The sequence below is a fragment of the Elaeis guineensis genome, chromosome 4 (assembly GCF_000442705.2).
Source record: "Elaeis guineensis isolate ETL-2024a chromosome 4, EG11, whole genome shotgun sequence".
Taxonomy (NCBI): domain Eukaryota; kingdom Viridiplantae; phylum Streptophyta; class Magnoliopsida; order Arecales; family Arecaceae; genus Elaeis; species Elaeis guineensis.
This window is the reverse complement of record NC_025996.2, coordinates 15078075-15094838: the sequence shown is the minus strand read 5'-3', so window position 1 is coordinate 15094838 and position 16764 is coordinate 15078075. Positions and strand designations below refer to the sequence as shown.

Here is a 16764-nt window from a genome sequence, read left to right as displayed (position 1 = left end):
ATATAGGGCGAGAGTCGGTTTAGGCCACGTTAGAGAACTCAATCCACCGGTTCGCGGATTAATGGTTTCTTTTACGACTAGTTTTGGTGATGGAGGGAGAGGCAATTTCCGAGAGCGGAGGGAGGACTTCTATTTGGTTGGAATTTTTAGAAAAAAAATAAAACATTTTTTTTATAAAAAATATTTTTTTTTATGATGGATGAAAAATAAAAATTCATAAGAAACGTGAATTTTATAATTTATTATGATATAAAAATTGATGATATTTTTTTTTTCAAAAACATACTTTTAAGATCCATAATTAATATTTTATGAAATATCAATTGATGATTATGATAAAATACTAAATAGTGGCATATACCAGATCTTTATTTCTTTTTTTGTAAAAAAACTAAAAAAGTTTATATTATTTTAATATTTATATGAGGATAATATAATATTTACATTAATTTTTAATATTATAATATTTATTATATTTTGATATTTATACTAATATAATACTTGATTAATATTAATATAGTATTTATATTAATATATTAATATAATATTATATTTATATCTATATTAATAAATTTATTATATTAAATATTAATATTATATTAGTATAATATTAATATATATTAGTATTATATTAATATAATAAATTATTATGATCTAATATTATATCATAATATATTAATATTATATTTATATAAATATAATATTATTATTTATATAAAATTTAAAAATAAAAATATATGATTTTATATCTATTAAGAATATAATAAATATTATATATATTTTTTCAGAAAAATAGATGTTCAATCAAATATAAATCACTTTTCTGCCAAACCCAAATGTCTTCATCTTGGATAATTCCTGGATTTGCTGGCAATTGAGACATAAATTGCTGCTTATACTTCAAATCACTCGACAAAATGCATGCTGCTACAAGCTGTAACAAATTTGCCATCTAACTTGTTAGTTGCTTGCCTTGTTGATAGATGTGGGTGTCTTGGAAACTTAGACAAGATGAAAGATGCCAAATATCAATTAGTACCAAGGAAAGGTCAGCATTCATGCTGAGATATCTATTAAACCGAGAGATAATTATCGATAAATCACCTTGTCGCCAAACCTTAATAGCTTGCAAAGAAGATATGACCCGGTGAAGCCCATCTCATACTATTTCAAGGTTGGCAAGAGGTACATTTTTTTTTTCAAACTTATAACAGTTTAGTAATCGCTCAAGATAAACTTGTTTTTCTTTTTCTTCTTTCCTTTCAAAATTTGGAAGCATAAAAATTCTATCTTTTATAACAAGCACATACATGAAGACTATATCAACATGTAAGATTTTTCCAATCTAGCCAACCAGAGCCATCCATTGATAATCACTCATGACCGTGGCAGTGTTTTTTGCCTTTTTCTTTATGAAACAAGGTAGAGGAAACTTTCATCTTCTTTATTATATGAGAATATTAAAATTTGTATCAATACTAGAAGTCAAGAAATATTACAAACTCAATCATGTGACACCCTCTTGCTCGGTTTTTTTTTTTTTTTTTTTGGTAAAGTGCTCGGGTAGTTTTTCTCCCTTTCAAAGTTATATGTACTTGATAATTTTATCCCCATCTTGAATAAAGCTGTAACACTTCTCGTTCATTAAATCTTGCAATCATGTACACCTTGCTCAATGAATGAAATGCATTGCTTGAGATAAAGGAGAATTTAGATGATTACAACTCCTCGCATGCATTAGCATTGGTGTAATAATACTTGCCCTACTTTTCATATACTTAGATGAAGAGCGGTGTATCTATACAATGTATAAAAAGAGGGTAGTTTTCAAATTAGGAAGTATTCCCTCTTGATTCTGTCTCCTTCTATTTATTTTAAAAAGTGTATTGCTTACATCTCTAATCTTTTCTTGCCCGTGAACTCCCATTCTCTTCCTCTTTCATGTCCATCTCTTATGTAAAACTTCCAAATAAATTTGACTCAATTTTTTCTCTAATTTAACTTCCAAATAGGTCGGACTTCTTATTCAACTCTATGACTTGCTCTTTGTTTTCTATTCTCGTTCAGACATGCAAAACACGTGCTTGATTGCTAGTATATGGAAAAAAAAAAGAAAATGATTCTTTTGGACTTTTTCTTTTCTTGGAACTTATGATTAAAGATTGATAGATAATTAACTATCAACCTGGAAACCATAAATAATTGTTTTGAACATTTAATGTTTAAAGCTCAATAAAAGAGTGTGCCTATATTTCTCCTAATCTGTGTCTCATATAGTGAGTTGTCTTGTCCTGTCAACTCAACCATGTAACTTCGAGACCTATATTTAAGTAACTCGAGAATATTTTAAAACACAATACTTATAATAATTTTTCTAAGAGCTTTTTATGCATATTGGATTTCAAGATCCTTTTTGGTTAGAGTCCCAATTTCTTTCACTGGCAGCCCTATCAAATTAATTATAAACAGAAAAAATGTTGAATATTTCCGTTCTCTTTTCCTTAAAAAAAAAAGAAAGAAAGAAAAATCAACCTCTCCCTCACACATGATGCGAGTTCATAATTACAACCAAAGACAGTATATTAGATGGGGCTTATTAGCTTATCTGGGCTTCAGATCAGAGCACGTGCCTTGCATGTGCAAGACCTTAGTTCGTAGAAGTCTGTCATGCCCATGCCGACTTTACTTGAAGCTCGAACTCCAGACTTGCATATAATTTAAGGTAAAAGCAGGAACTTGCATATAATTTTTCCACCATCCAGGCCGTTCCGTGGTGATTTTGACCTCCGTTCCTCCATTTCATGGTGATTTTCCACCGTCTAGGATTTTGTTCATTTTTTAGGAGTCTCCACCCTCCAAATTTATTAAAGTCAACTTTGATGACGGCGTCAAAAATGACAGAGGTAGTTCAAATTTTATCATTCGGGATTCAAATTTGCGAATGCTAGCTACAGGAGGCTCATCGCTTTATGAGGCATCCGTATTCGGTGCTTAGCTTCGTGCTACATGAGTTGGTGTTATCTGTGCGATACAAGAGTTGTGAGCATGGAGGATCATCATTGAGGGAGATTTTTTGATGGTTATCAGCTGGATTTCAGAGGAGACCAAGCATCACGAGGCCCACCCGCTCCTTGGCAACATTTGGAGGGCTACTAGCGAGTGCATTGCTGTGTCTAGTCAGCATATATTTTGAGGGATCAACAGTGTGATGGACTGGATGGCATCCTTTGTTGCTAAGCACATGAGGTAGTGGAGTTGGCGCTAGAGCTGTCAAAATGGATCTGAGCACACGAGAGAGTAGAGTTGGTGCTAGAGCTGTCAAAATGGGTTAAGACCCAAGGGCCAGCCCATTTGGCCCTAAAAATGGGCCGGACCGGCCCGAGCTGAGAATTTTTGGCCCATTTATGCAAGTGGGCTTTTTGGCCTGGCCTCTGTAACCCATGGGCTGAACCGGGTTAAGGCCGGATCAGCATATGGGTAGGCCCACACCCTCCCTCTCCCTCTCGATCCTCGACTCCCCAGTGCGAGAACCCCCCCTCCCTCTCGATCCCTAACGGCCCTCTGTCCTCCTCTCGGCCCACTCCCCTCATCTCCGACGTACCGCTGGCCCTCCCTCCTCCTCTCGATGGTCCCCGCACCCCTCCTCAGTCCACGGCATTCTCGATCAAATTCTAATCCCTTCTTAACCCCTCTGCTCTCAATCCAGCATTCTCTTCTGCAGAAAAGGAGTCTTCTCTGTGATCTCGAGCCCCCCTTGATCCCTTCGCACTCTCCTCCAGCCCCCATGCATCCGATCTTGTTCCTTTTCTTCAAGATTGTAGCCATGGGGATTCGCATCACCGTTGCCTATTCCACCTATGGCATGAGAACCCTCCTCCCTCTTCCTCTCGATCCTCGACGACCCTCCCTCCTCCTCTCGGCCCACCCCCTCCTCCTCTCCGACGTATTGCCGGCCCTCTCTCCTCCTCTCGATGGTCCCGACACCCCTCCTTGGTCGTCTCGATGGTCCACAGTGCCCCTCCTCATCCTCGCTCCCTCCTCCTCTCGGTGGTTCTCGGAGGAGAAGCAGGGGTGTCGGGCAGTGATAGAAGAGCGGACTCACAACATGCGGTACCGGATGGTGACAGCCGACAGGAGAATGGTTCGAGTAGACTTCGATCCTAGAAAAAAAAAAAAAAAGAAAAAAAGATGTGGACTAGCCTGGCCCTAATCTATAGCTCACGTGGGCTAGGGTCGGACTGGGATTTTATGGCCCCTTTTAACAAGTGGGCCTAGCCCGGCCCGACCCCCATAATCACAATTTGCATGGGTTAGAGTTGGGTCAGACCGGGCCGGTCTATTTTGACAGTTTTAGTTGATGCTAGGATGACGACTATCCATGGGTCTTAAGAAAATTTTTTTTTTTTTTTTAATTTTTTGGACTGCTCTTGGAGTAGATTTAGATTAATCTAAACGTTCGTCGATAATAAAAATAAAAAAATAAAAAAATAAAAATATATATATATATATATATTAGAGGTCACATTATTAGTAAACTGTAATATGCTGTATTGTATTTATTGCGATGACATGACATGTCCTGCAGTTACTTGAGATTGCCGAGTCATCTCAAGTACTGATGCCACGCTTGTGAAGGAATTTGCTAGGCTATCCAACAGTGTATCTCACATAATACTGTTCCACGTTTCTGATGATAATTTGTTTAGTACTGATGCTTTCTTCGCAGCATCCTTCTAAAAAGCACTCGTGATAGATAAATGTTGAACATCCAAAAGTACTTTGTGGGAATGTTCGTAATCAAGTAGGTCTTTACAACAATGTATGCCATCAACGTAGTTATCTTTGGCAATTTGTGTCATTTAGTTTACGAGGCAGGAAGTTCTGTTGCTGAAGTTAGTGGCCAGAATACGAACTTTCCCTTGTTGGATTTGCTTTGCAGAGCTGGGGATGCATCTTCTCATTTTAAATGCTACGCCACTCGGCTTTTTAAAGAGTAACTTTTCTTGATCAGATAAGATTTTTTTTTTTTATTAAACAATTTCAAGGCCCACCATTTTAGTAATAGATCCGTATCGATACCACTTCATTACAATATCAATATATTTAGAGAGAAAAAGATTCGATGTATCGAATATCATCATATCTTTTGTACTACATACTAGTTTGATGCCGGTATAGTATAGTATAAATAGAGATACGACAATATCAACTAGTAAAGCAAACATTTAATTGTTCTTTTCAATCAATTAACTTAATTTATTCCAATATCTAAAATATACTGCTGTTTAAGCCAAAGATTTAGGATCATATTATGTACTTTTTGATATATAATCTAGACATATAACATTTCATGCACCCTGTCTTTCTCTGTCTATCTATCTCTATCTCGCGTAACAGGGGAAGTTGAAAGACTTTTTTTTTCCTGGCCATGCACCTTCTATGATTTTCAATTTGATCCTTTTAATTTTTAGTTTGCCAGAGAGCTGTTCTTCGAGATATCTAAGAATATGTAATGATTTTATTTAAGCTTAGGAAACATTTTCTGAAGTTTCGAGGAAGACTCAAATAACAAGACCAACAACTTCTTCAAATTATGACATGTCTGGTATCAAGTTGAATTGAGGCTATCGGTTGAATATCATAAGTCCTACAAGAGAGGAAGCTTATCTTTACTCACAGAATTTAGATATTTGGTTTCTCTAGACAAACCTAATCAGATGTATTTGGTTTTCCCCCCAATCACCTCAACAGAGAGGAGCTAATAGTCCATTGTTCCTTTTTTTTTTTTGGGGTAACAGAGTCCATCTGGTCTTGGTTTAGTGAAAACACTAGAAAAATGTCTTGTCATAGAGTTGTCTTTTGGAGTTCTTCTAGCTTCTAGCCAGAATCTTTGGGCTGTCCCCCCCAGCTTGGACTCTTTAAACAACCATCCACTATTTCTGCCAAAAATTATCAACATCACCATCACCTCAGTAATAAAGCAGTACCATTGCCTATTAAATTTGGCATCTATTTACCTATTAAAATTTTGACACAACTGAGAGCCAAACAAATTCAACTATGAAAACACTATAACCGCATAAATAAATTTTGATACTATTACACAATGGCACTTCCTTTCTGGCTTGTTTCTCAGATTTTTTTGGACCTCCATGCCTGAAATCTTGAACCCACTCAAGCTTCAGGCTGCTAATCATTGTAGGGTCCTTTTTTTTTTCTTTCCTGCGTTTAATATCAACATGAACATATGCTTTGTAGTTGCTTTGCTTCCCAAATTTATTTAGAACTTCCATTCTCCTTTCCATGAATCCACTCAATATTCAAACTACCAGCTTTTATACTTCTGGCAAGATTTGCCTCTGAAAATCTAAAAGTACTTCTAAGTGATCATTAACTCTGAGAAGTTAACAATTGTATTTAGGCTTCATACTTTCCTGCCGACATTCAGAGGCAATTTTAGTTCACTCTTAGTTACCTTCGTGTCAATTCTCAGTTGGTGCACAATTAAATGGCCAGAATTTTTTGACATGCGTATGGATGCCGGTCCTTACTTCTGAATTCAATGAGATAAGTCTCATAGTCATTCTTTGCGACTGCACCTTTTTCTCTAGTTTCTGATCTCATGAATTAGGATTCAGTTAATTTTAATGTTCTCAAGGCTAATAAAAATTTGCCTCTACTTAAATAGTGGTATTGATTGGTTCATATCTGTTTCCTGAGTGCTGTTTTTTTCTCCATGAACATTATTGCATAGCATACACAGCCAATTACGCAGAGGGTGGCAGCTGAATGCCTCAGCAGCTGTTTTAGCCCCAAATGAAGAAAATTGGACTGGTTCATTTTACATAAACATGAGATCATATCTGCAGATGATGATGCAGCAGTTGGATAGAGCATGAAATAGATTAAAATAAGTTATGCTCTGAAGTGCAAGAATGTTCATCTGCGGCTTAAACTTGCATCCATGATGCATTGGTGTATACCTATCATTTCCCTCCTACACGTATCCTTTTCTATTCGGTGTTATCTATTGGTGTTATTTCTTTAATCTGGTCCATGTATCTTGGGGAGATAGCTTATATCCATGGAACAAGGCAACTAAAGTCTCATTAAACATGTAAATGAAAATTTTGGGTGAGCCATGAGCCTCACAAAAAAGAAAGGCTTTCTCAAAGTGTAGAACTTCTATTGGACCAACTCGATGACCATGCATAAGATGCTGATACATGGTTGTTTCTTCCTTAATGTATCTGTGAAGAGGCAGGCGCATCCAAGGGCTTTACAGAATCATTTTTGTTTGAATTAGTTACATCTTTTTCTTTATAGATTGCCAGTAGTCGTTAGTTGTATCTGGTAAGATCCTTGCATGGACAATGTGCGTGGTAATCTATTGCACTTGTTAGGCCCTTCTGAGAACAGTTGCTATGAGGCTAGCTTTGGGGAACCAAAAGTAGCTAAATGTATGGATTTCCGCTCTGTCCTTATTCCTTCTTTTGTCCACCCACTATAAGCTTTTACCTGGAAATCTTGCTTCCTCTTTTAACAGAAGAAATCATAATAATTAGGCCAAAACCTGCATATTAAACTGCACGGATGAGAAAAAAGTAAGCTGCTATATATAGACTATAGTTAATTTTTTTAGCAAATATGGGTAATTACTAGGCTAATATTTTTTCTTTGTTTTTTTGCATCATACTGGCTTCGCTTTTAAAAATATAAAATCATTTGGATGCTGATTGTTATGTTCTACTTGATCTTCACATTTCTAGTGACTTACCTCTGATTAATTAATTACCTGAGAAAATTCACATATCTAAAATCTTGTATATAAGATTCTGCTTTGCCAATTGAAATCCTTGAACAAGAGTTGTTCATATGCTTGGTGTATGATTTGATGGTTTTGGTCTTTTGCAAAGTTTGAAACTTTTGATTAATTTATATTGCACTACTACCCTCTTCACCAATCACAGATGCTTATATGGCATTTTTTGAGGAGCATATCGAGGATTAGCTGGAGCAGCCTTTTTTTTGAGCGCAAATATGCTGCTGATCCGCGCCTACACATCACAAGTTCGAACTCAACGCGTTCAGTGGCTAAACCTTTATTAGCAGGTCTAAAGAAGCCCATAAAAGAGCTTAAATAAAGTCATAACTCACAAAGCTGCATGCTATTCTTAGTTTGATCTCACATTGGGGTATGGAAAGGCATCATTCAGCACACAATATTTCTTGGTGGGAATTTTAATAAAGATAGAAGGAAAGAGATAAAAAGGATTGGGAGAAAGAAAAACAGAAGACACTTTTTTTTAAAAAAAATTTTAATCTCTTTGATAGGACCTTGAACAGAGGAAAAAAGGACTTGGAGAAAAGACACAAGAGGGCGGGGAGAGATAAAGGAGAGTGGGACGAGAACGAAGACGAAGGAAGGGAAGGTGAGGGCCAGAAAAGAAGGCACCATGCACGTGGGTGGTTGGTCCAAATGAAAGGCGGATGGCACCTTTTTAGCCGTTTCCATTCTCCTTTTCGCACCGTCCTTTTATCGTGCCCTTCTCTTCTCCCTTCGGCACATACCAAAGCTAAAGCCTAAGTTGTGTGCTCTCCAAAATATTCGCATTACGGCCAGTTGCTTTGTTTCTTTAATTTAAACAATACTACGTACATCTGAAAGAAAAAAAAGAAAAAGAAAAAAAGAGAAAAAGCCTAAAAGAACACAATTGCACTGGCAAAGCAACGAGTAGAACCAAGTGCATGGTGACTCGAATATCTTGTGGACGCTTGGAAGAGTTCATTATCATCATGATGATGATCATCGTCTTCTTCAGCCAAAGATATTAATAATTATTTTTTAAAGATTGTTAAGATCATATTTAAAAACTAAAGTTATTTGTTGATTTTTAGGATGGATTATTTGAAAAGCAGTTCGTATCTATTGTTTGTGTCTTTTTGTTTTTTCCGCTTCGAGCAATCATTTCTAAGTCAATTTGCTAGCACCAATTAATTTTACCCATGTATCTGTTTTTTGATCTTTATATATATATCCTTGTAAATTTGGCTTTTTGAATATTTACCTTTCAGAATTCATTATTTATATAATATCCAAAATAATTTATTTTTTAAAATATATTTTTAATTTTTTTTTATTAATGGTGTTAATATAGGATTCTTTAAGTATAAAATAACTTTATTATCCTTTTGTATTAATGAATAATATAAAATAAATGAATAAATAAATTTTGATCGTATTAATGCAAAATAGTAGTAATAACGTTTCTATAGCTAAAAAGATTATTTTTTAACACCACTAGTCAAAAATTTAACAGAAGGAATATCATTGCAAAAATATAATGATTTGAGAAAACTATATATGCAAATAGTGATTTTTGAAGAATAATATGCAATAAATCATATTTACAGAACCATATGTGTAATTTTATCTATTTTTGGGGATTGTTGATCTTAAGCAGAATTTCTCTTTCAAGATATTTTATTTGTCACTTCTTTTCTTCTCTGACTTGGCCACCAACCTTTATTCTTGAGCTGTCTTCCATGACATGGTAAACCTTCACATCCAACACTCGCTGTAGGAGAAAGAGCACTCATGCTTCTTATAAATACGAGACAAATGGTGTTGATGAATATATGTTGTTTTTTTAACAAACATTTGTCGGGCAAAAGCAAGAAAGATATGTTACATTATGAGTTAATCTTGCAATAATATAGAAAAAATAGGTAGACTATGAACTTGCCCATTTAGTACCATCAAGAAAATATCACTCATTTTAGAAAAAATAGTAAATAAATTTAAATATGTATGATAAAAATATGGACCAATTCTCTCTTGAGATATAGTCACTCCCTTTTGTAAATTTCAATATCTCCTTCGCTATATGAAAAAAATAAATAGATAGATAGATAAATAAACATTTATATGTTGCTACGTGGAAATTATGTCAAGAATAAGTTGACAAAAATTAAGCACACGCATTGTTTATGTAAGAATTGCCCGAACAGGATAGCTACTCATGGCTACCATTTATCTCTCACATGATCCAAAGACCACCACTTGTATTGGGAAATTTAAAAATGTGCCTCCATCCCATCTCTATTTTGTGTCCCAAAACAAAAAAAAAAAAAAACAATCGACATTTGTGTCTTGTAAATGGACACAATGCAATAGGTAGCAACTGCCAATTTGTCTTAACCTCGTGCCATATTTTTCACTCACTTGTGATTTTTTAAATAGCAATAATAATATTTAAAAAAAAAAATAACAGATCATGCCTTCCTCCATGTTCCTCCAATCATAAAACCAGCATGTTCATCTTAAACCTTCAATGAAGCATCTCCACTAAATAAAATATAATTAGAATAAATTCATAATCACACTTAAGATTAAAATTTCAAAACATATTTGGTTGGAAGAAGTTAGTCTTTGAAATAAGAATGGAAGAATAAGTGACTATCATTTTAGCTATTTGGTTAGAGGGACATTCCATTTTCATTCCAATTCTACTCTAGAATTGGAATGGCATAAATTCCTCAAAATGGCTTAAATCCTCCAATATTCAATTCTTATTTCCTCCTAATAATCAATTTCATTCCAAATTTCATTCAATTTCAATCACAAATCAAATATATTAAAAGATATAGCTATCCTGACTCTCCAGGTTTGATTCTTGATAGTTATGGCTTCTCCTTTCAAAGTGAGATTAATATGCATGTTCTGCCGAACACCAGCTTGTAGAAAGGAATGTGGGTATAACCTAGGTAGGGCCTTCTCAAGAAAAATAATAATCACATCCATGATATCCAGATGCTCGCTTTAAGTACGTATAAAACGTACCCGTAGGTGCTGCCTTGTATTTTGCCCAAACGAATGAATTCCGTTACCAGAAAAATATCCATGAAAAAGAAGCTTTTATTCTCCAAATATAATAAAACGGGTCCATCAAACTCATCGATCACTGAGGACCATCTCGCAGCCAACAGATCCATCACTGTAGGCGCATGTATCCGAAAAAATAAAAAATAATCCCAGGTTAGGTAGCGGTCGAGATAACGACTCACCAGTGGCCGCTGTGAGGCCAGGCTATTAACACACAGTGGTTTGACTCATCCGCGGAAAAGCGATTAAGCACCGAGTGGACGAGAAGAAAGGGAGAGGCGGAATGGAAAAAAGAGGAGAGAATATTATGAGTGAGTGAGTAGTGAGGCGGTCGGTCTCTATCTCTCTTTTTCTTTAGGTTACGCTTTCGTTCCGGCAGCGGCGCGATGGGGTGCACGGCGTCACGGCTGGACAACGAGGACACGGTGCGGCGGTGCAAGGAGCGGCGTCGCCTCATGAAGGAGGCCGTGGACTCCCGCCACCACCTCGCCTCCGCCCACTCCGAATACCTCAACTCCCTCCGCCTCACCGGCTCCGCTTTAACCCGCTTCGCCCAGGGCGAGCCACTTGCTGTCTCCGACCACGCCCCTCCCATCCTCCTCCTCCGCACTCACCCCATTCCGCCCCATTCCACCGACACCTCCCTCCCGCCGCCCACTCCCCAGCCTCGGCCGCCGCCTCCTCGCTTATTCCCTTCCCCTTCTCCTTCTCCGACCATCACCAGCTCTAAGCTCCCCCACATCCTCTCCGATTCCACTCCCGCCTCCGCCCGCTCTTCCTTCCGCAAACCGCCTCCCGCCCCCGCCAAGTACTATCCCCACATACCCATGAACTCGACCTACGCCACCACCCCCTCCCAGTCATCCTCCGCCTGGGACTGGGAGAACTTCTACCCCCCTTCCCCGCCCGATTCCGAGTTCTTCGAGCGCCGGAAAGCCGAGCGCGACGAAATGAACCGCCAGCTGCACCACCATCTCCCCCGGGAAGAAGAGGGCGAGGTGGAGGAGGGAATCCAAGGAGAGAGGGAAGAAATCCACTGCCGCGACTGGGACGAGCGATACAGCGGCACGACGAGCTCCACCACCGAATGCGACGGCGAGAACGAGGAGGAGGAGGAGAGGGAGTCGAGATCGGACGGGATCGCCGCCAGATCCGACTACGGGGGGTCCGACCCCGGCCGGGCGGCGCCGTCGGAGATCGGGTCGTCCGCGGCGGCGGAGGTGAAGACGCTTCGGCGGGAGAGGTCGGAGGCGGGATCGTCGTCAGCCGGGTGGAACGGGCGGGAGGACGCCTCCTCCGCCGCCGAGCTCAAGATGGTAGTACGCCACCGCAACCTGGCGGAGATCGTGGCGGCGATCCAGGAGTACTTCGTTAAGGTGGCCGATGCCGGCGAGGGCGTCTCCAAACTCCTGGAAACCGGCCGCGCGCAGTTCGAACGGAGCTTCCGGCAGCTCAAGAGTAAGTAAACTTGCAAACACTTTTCTTAGGGCTAATGGCAATCATTTGTAATTAATTACACTGTGGAGGCCGTTTGTTGATTAAAAATTAGCATAACTGATTAATTATTATTACTTTAAAAATCATATAGAGACGGTGTACCATTCGAACAGTGTACTGAGCGCGCTGTCGTCAAGCTGGACCTCGAAGCCGCCGTTGGCGATAAAATATCGGCTCGATACCGGCATGCTGGAGGACTCGGGTGGAGGGAAGAGCCACGGCTCGACGCTGGAGCGGCTCTTGGCTTGGGAGAAGAAGCTCTACGAGGAGGTCAAGGTATTTTCCTATTTTGTACCCCCTCAGAAAAAAAGGTATTTTCTGGTTATTTTCCTTTTTGCCCGAGAAGGACAATAAATTAATAATATTGTTCTTATTTTGTTGTTGTTATTATTAGTACCCTTTCTAATGGTCTTTATTACGGGAGTGCCAGTGTGCCGGCGTGCGCTCTCTGCGACTGAACCGCGGGTTCCTTGGATTCAGGGAAATCGGATGGGTATCTTCGTGCATGTTGGAATGTTAAAAATGCCCTCCCACTAACATAAAAAGCAGGGGACCGTGGGAATCGTTGTGTAGAGGATAAATTCCAATTCTGTAGAGGATTCTCTGCTTTTTGAGCGGAGTAATATTTAAAACTGGTTAAAACTGAGTGTTATCTTTTACTGATCGTTGGAGTAATTCTATTAATTGGATGGACCACTCTGAATAGCTGTTTTTGTTGTCTAATTTCTCTCTAATGCCACTGTTCCTAGGAAAGAAAAGCTCAATTGAAATTTTAGTATTGTCGTCTCACCAAATCTTTAGGCTCTAAAATCAGAATGTTAAGAAGATGGAGTATCAAAATTTTGGTTCTTTCTCTCGATTCTGAGATGGGCCTGGTAATGAACCGGTTGGGGTATTTTTAACAAGCCTCTTCATTTGGTGGCATGTCCCATATTTAAATGTATATTGGTTAATTAACTGTCACTCTTCTTTTCTTTAGCGGTGTGTTGAGTTTTCTTTACAATAAGGTCCTATACCAGAAATGAAAATCGGTAACTAGTTTCATAACGAAGGAATCTGTCATTCGAAATGTGATTTTTAAGATGGGATTTCTTGTTTTGAGTTGATTGGTCCTTGGTGTGATTTCTTGTTTTGAGTTTATTGGTTCTTGACATGAGGCAAAGTGATGGGATATGATTTTCTTGGGATACTTTTTGTCTGGGTGTCCATATAGGTTGGGTGCTGGCCAAGTACTGATCTTTGAACGAGCAATTATTGCTATCACTATCTTCTGTGGGTCATGTTCATCACCTGGATGAACTGTAGCTCTGGCCCATGGCTGTCATGGTTTGCACTGTGATATCAGCTTAGGCATGATCAGGTCTTGGGACTCTCTCTAGTAAGCTTGGTAGACAAACAGACAAGCAATTAATAACTTTAGGCTGGTTATTTGTTGGAATAAATGAGTTCAATTATGAATACCATATAGAAATGCCAAGAGAGAAAGAAAAGGCTTGGGTGGTATTAGTGAGAAGAGGTTGGCTTGGGTAAGACCAGTACATTGTACAATCCAAAAGCTAATACCAAACAGATCACATAAGGGTTTTAGCTCATGTCTGGATGCTGGTATCTGGATCCATACTGTTTTATCACTGTAAAGGAATATGGTGGGGTGCTGCACCTTGTTCCTGTGATATGATCGGGGAATGGTCAGGTCCACGAGGAATTTGGTTTTCCATAAGGAGGCAATAGGGTTTAGCTATCTGGGTCCATTAAGCATTTTCTTTTATATTCGACTAATAAGATGAGACATGAAACAAAGCAGACGATCTATTCTACTAAAATTTGTGTTTTATTCTCAGGTTCAGTTGAGTTATGCTATTGCTTGCCTTCAAATGTGTTGTTGCTTCCACTTGATTGGTTAATTTAGCTGTGGTAGATTCTCGTCATGTACGTTTGCAAGCCTCATGTTGTAAACAAGTTGAAATTACAGGCATCACCTTTTATTCATGAGCTTCCATGTAAAAAATGAAGCAGAGACAGAAAAGTACAAAACATAAGTGAGTCTTTCATTTACATAATTGTAAAGTGCCTGTTTCTTTATGCTATTGAATTCACTAGTGACAGTAGCTATGTGTAGGACTAAATTTTAGTCTTAAAGTGTATGACATGAGGATGTCAAACACCAAATGATGCATCAATCGACAATTAAGAATAACTGAAGTCTTTCCATAAATGGCATCACATTATCAAGTATCATCGGCCCTCTGAAAGCTTTAACTTGTATATGCTCACCTCTATATTATCAGCTTCTAGTAATCTCTCAGGTTATCAGTGCATGGCTAAGTAGTCAAATGGATCCCCCATAGAACACCCAAGGAAGATGATCCTTAACAATCTAATACCTAATTATCACTCATCAACAAGTAGTATGTTGATTTTGATCAATTGATTGCTTGTACTTGTGAATATAATGGCTGAAAGTTTCCACTTTTTTTTCTTTCGAGGAAAAGAAGTTTTCTTTCCAGGAAAAGAAGTTTTCATATACGTTAATTGGGAAGACAACCGCCTGCTTATGTATGCTGTGGTTCTTTCTTTTTGATGTATTTTACCTTCTTCTGCTTCTAACTTGAAGATGATGATTAGTCTATGTTTTAATAAGTGAATTTATAAGTGCAGACTAGAGAGAGCATTAAGATTGAGCATGAAAAGAAGCTGTCGACATTGCAGAGCCAGGAATATAAGGGAAAGGAGGATGCAAAACTGGACAAGACCAAGGCCTCCATAAAGAAATTGCAGTCGTTGATCATAGTCACATCTCAGGCTGTCGCCACCACTTCTTCTGCCATCACCAGAGTCCGTGACGATGAACTCGCCCCACAACTTGTTGATATATGTTATGGGTAATGTATCTTCCTCTCCTATCCTAAATCTTAGCTATTCACCTCACATAGATAATTTTGTATACAGAAACAGCTAGGGTGCCCTTGTAGTTGTCTAAGAACCCAGAAGGCCCTGTAAAACCTCCAACCATATCTGAATTATGTTATAACATGAGAACGTGCAGGCTTTTGAACATGTGGAGATCAATGCATCAATTCCATGAGGTCCAAAATCATATTGTTCAACAAGTCCGTGGTCTTGTGAATCGATCTTCTGCTGGTGAGCCGACATCTGACCTCCACCGACTGGCTACTCGTGACCTTGAAGCTGCTGTCTCTGCCTGGCATTCAAGTTTCAATCGTCTCATCAAATACCAACGAGACTATATCCGAGCCCTCTACAGCTGGCTCAGGCTCACCCTCTATCAAGTTAGCAGTGACAACCCCCAGAAAGACCATTCTTCTCCCATCTCGCTTGAACTTACTGCCTTCTGTGACGAATGGAAGCAAGCACTCGACCGGCTTCCCGATACTGTGGCATCCGAGGCCATCAAAAGCTTCATGAATGTCATCCATGTCATCTACACCAAGCAGGCGGAGGAGCTAAAAATCAAAAAACGCACTGAAGCTCTTTCAAAAGAGCTTGAGAAGAAGTCCGCATCATTGAGATCCATCGAGAAAAAGTACTACCAATCCTACTCGATGGTCGGCATCGGGCTTCCGGGTGGTGGGCGTGACAATGGTGGACAAGTTTTTGACTCACGCGATCCACTAGCAGAGAAGAAGTCTGAGATTGCTGCATGCAGGAGAAGGGTGGAGGATGAGATGATGAGGCATGCCAAGGCAGTGGAGGTGACAAGATCAATGACTCTCAACAACATACAGACAGGTCTGCCCGGGGTGTTCCAGGCGATGACTGGTTTCTCAAACTTGTTTGTGGAAGCTCTGGAAGCTGTTTGCCGGCGAGCTAGGTCTGTCAAGTAGCACGCTCATCAATAATTTTTTTGGTTGCCTACTTAGATCTATATAATCCAATGAAAGAAGTATATAGTTATAATCAGGATGAAAATTCCCCATCTTTTGGTGTGCGAGGGGGATTTATTTGGTGTAGATATCAGTTTTGTTCTTGATAATTTTTTGCCCTTTCTGGAATGTGGGAGGGGGTGGATGTCTTTGTACAGATCAAATGGGTTGGTTGGTTGGTTTGTGCTTTTAATAATCATCAACTATCTTGGACTCTTTGCACTCGTGACTTATGATATAATTTTCAGTTCTTTATGGCAGGATCTGGTCTTGCTCTCCACAATGAGGGTGTTTGGGGAAATTTAATGGCGAGATGTTTTCCATTAGGCGGTGATCCGGCCGGTTTCGGGGAGGTTTGTCTGCTGGCCGTGGGGCCGGTGGCCCCCCCGTTCTACGGAAAAGGACCACCGTTGTCCTGGATGTATCAGGCGGCAGGAAGATAGTTTTATTTATAGCTGCGAACATGGCTATCCGTATATCGTTCCTCGGGCCGCACAA

The 16764-nt window shown here is 39.1% G+C and overlaps 1 protein-coding gene across 1 annotated transcript; it reads left to right on the top strand.

Moving 5' to 3' along the window:
- Positions 1-11125: 11125 nt before the first annotated feature.
- LOC105043738 (protein ROLLING AND ERECT LEAF 2) lies at positions 11126-16482 on the top strand. Its single transcript, XM_010921419.4, has 4 exons — positions 11126-12343; positions 12474-12658; positions 15041-15264; positions 15429-16482. Exons 1-4 carry the CDS (start codon positions 11272-11274, stop codon positions 16225-16227), a joined length of 2280 nt encoding a protein of 759 aa, XP_010919721.1. The 5' UTR covers positions 11126-11271; the 3' UTR covers positions 16228-16482.
- Positions 16483-16764: the final 282 nt, after the last annotated feature.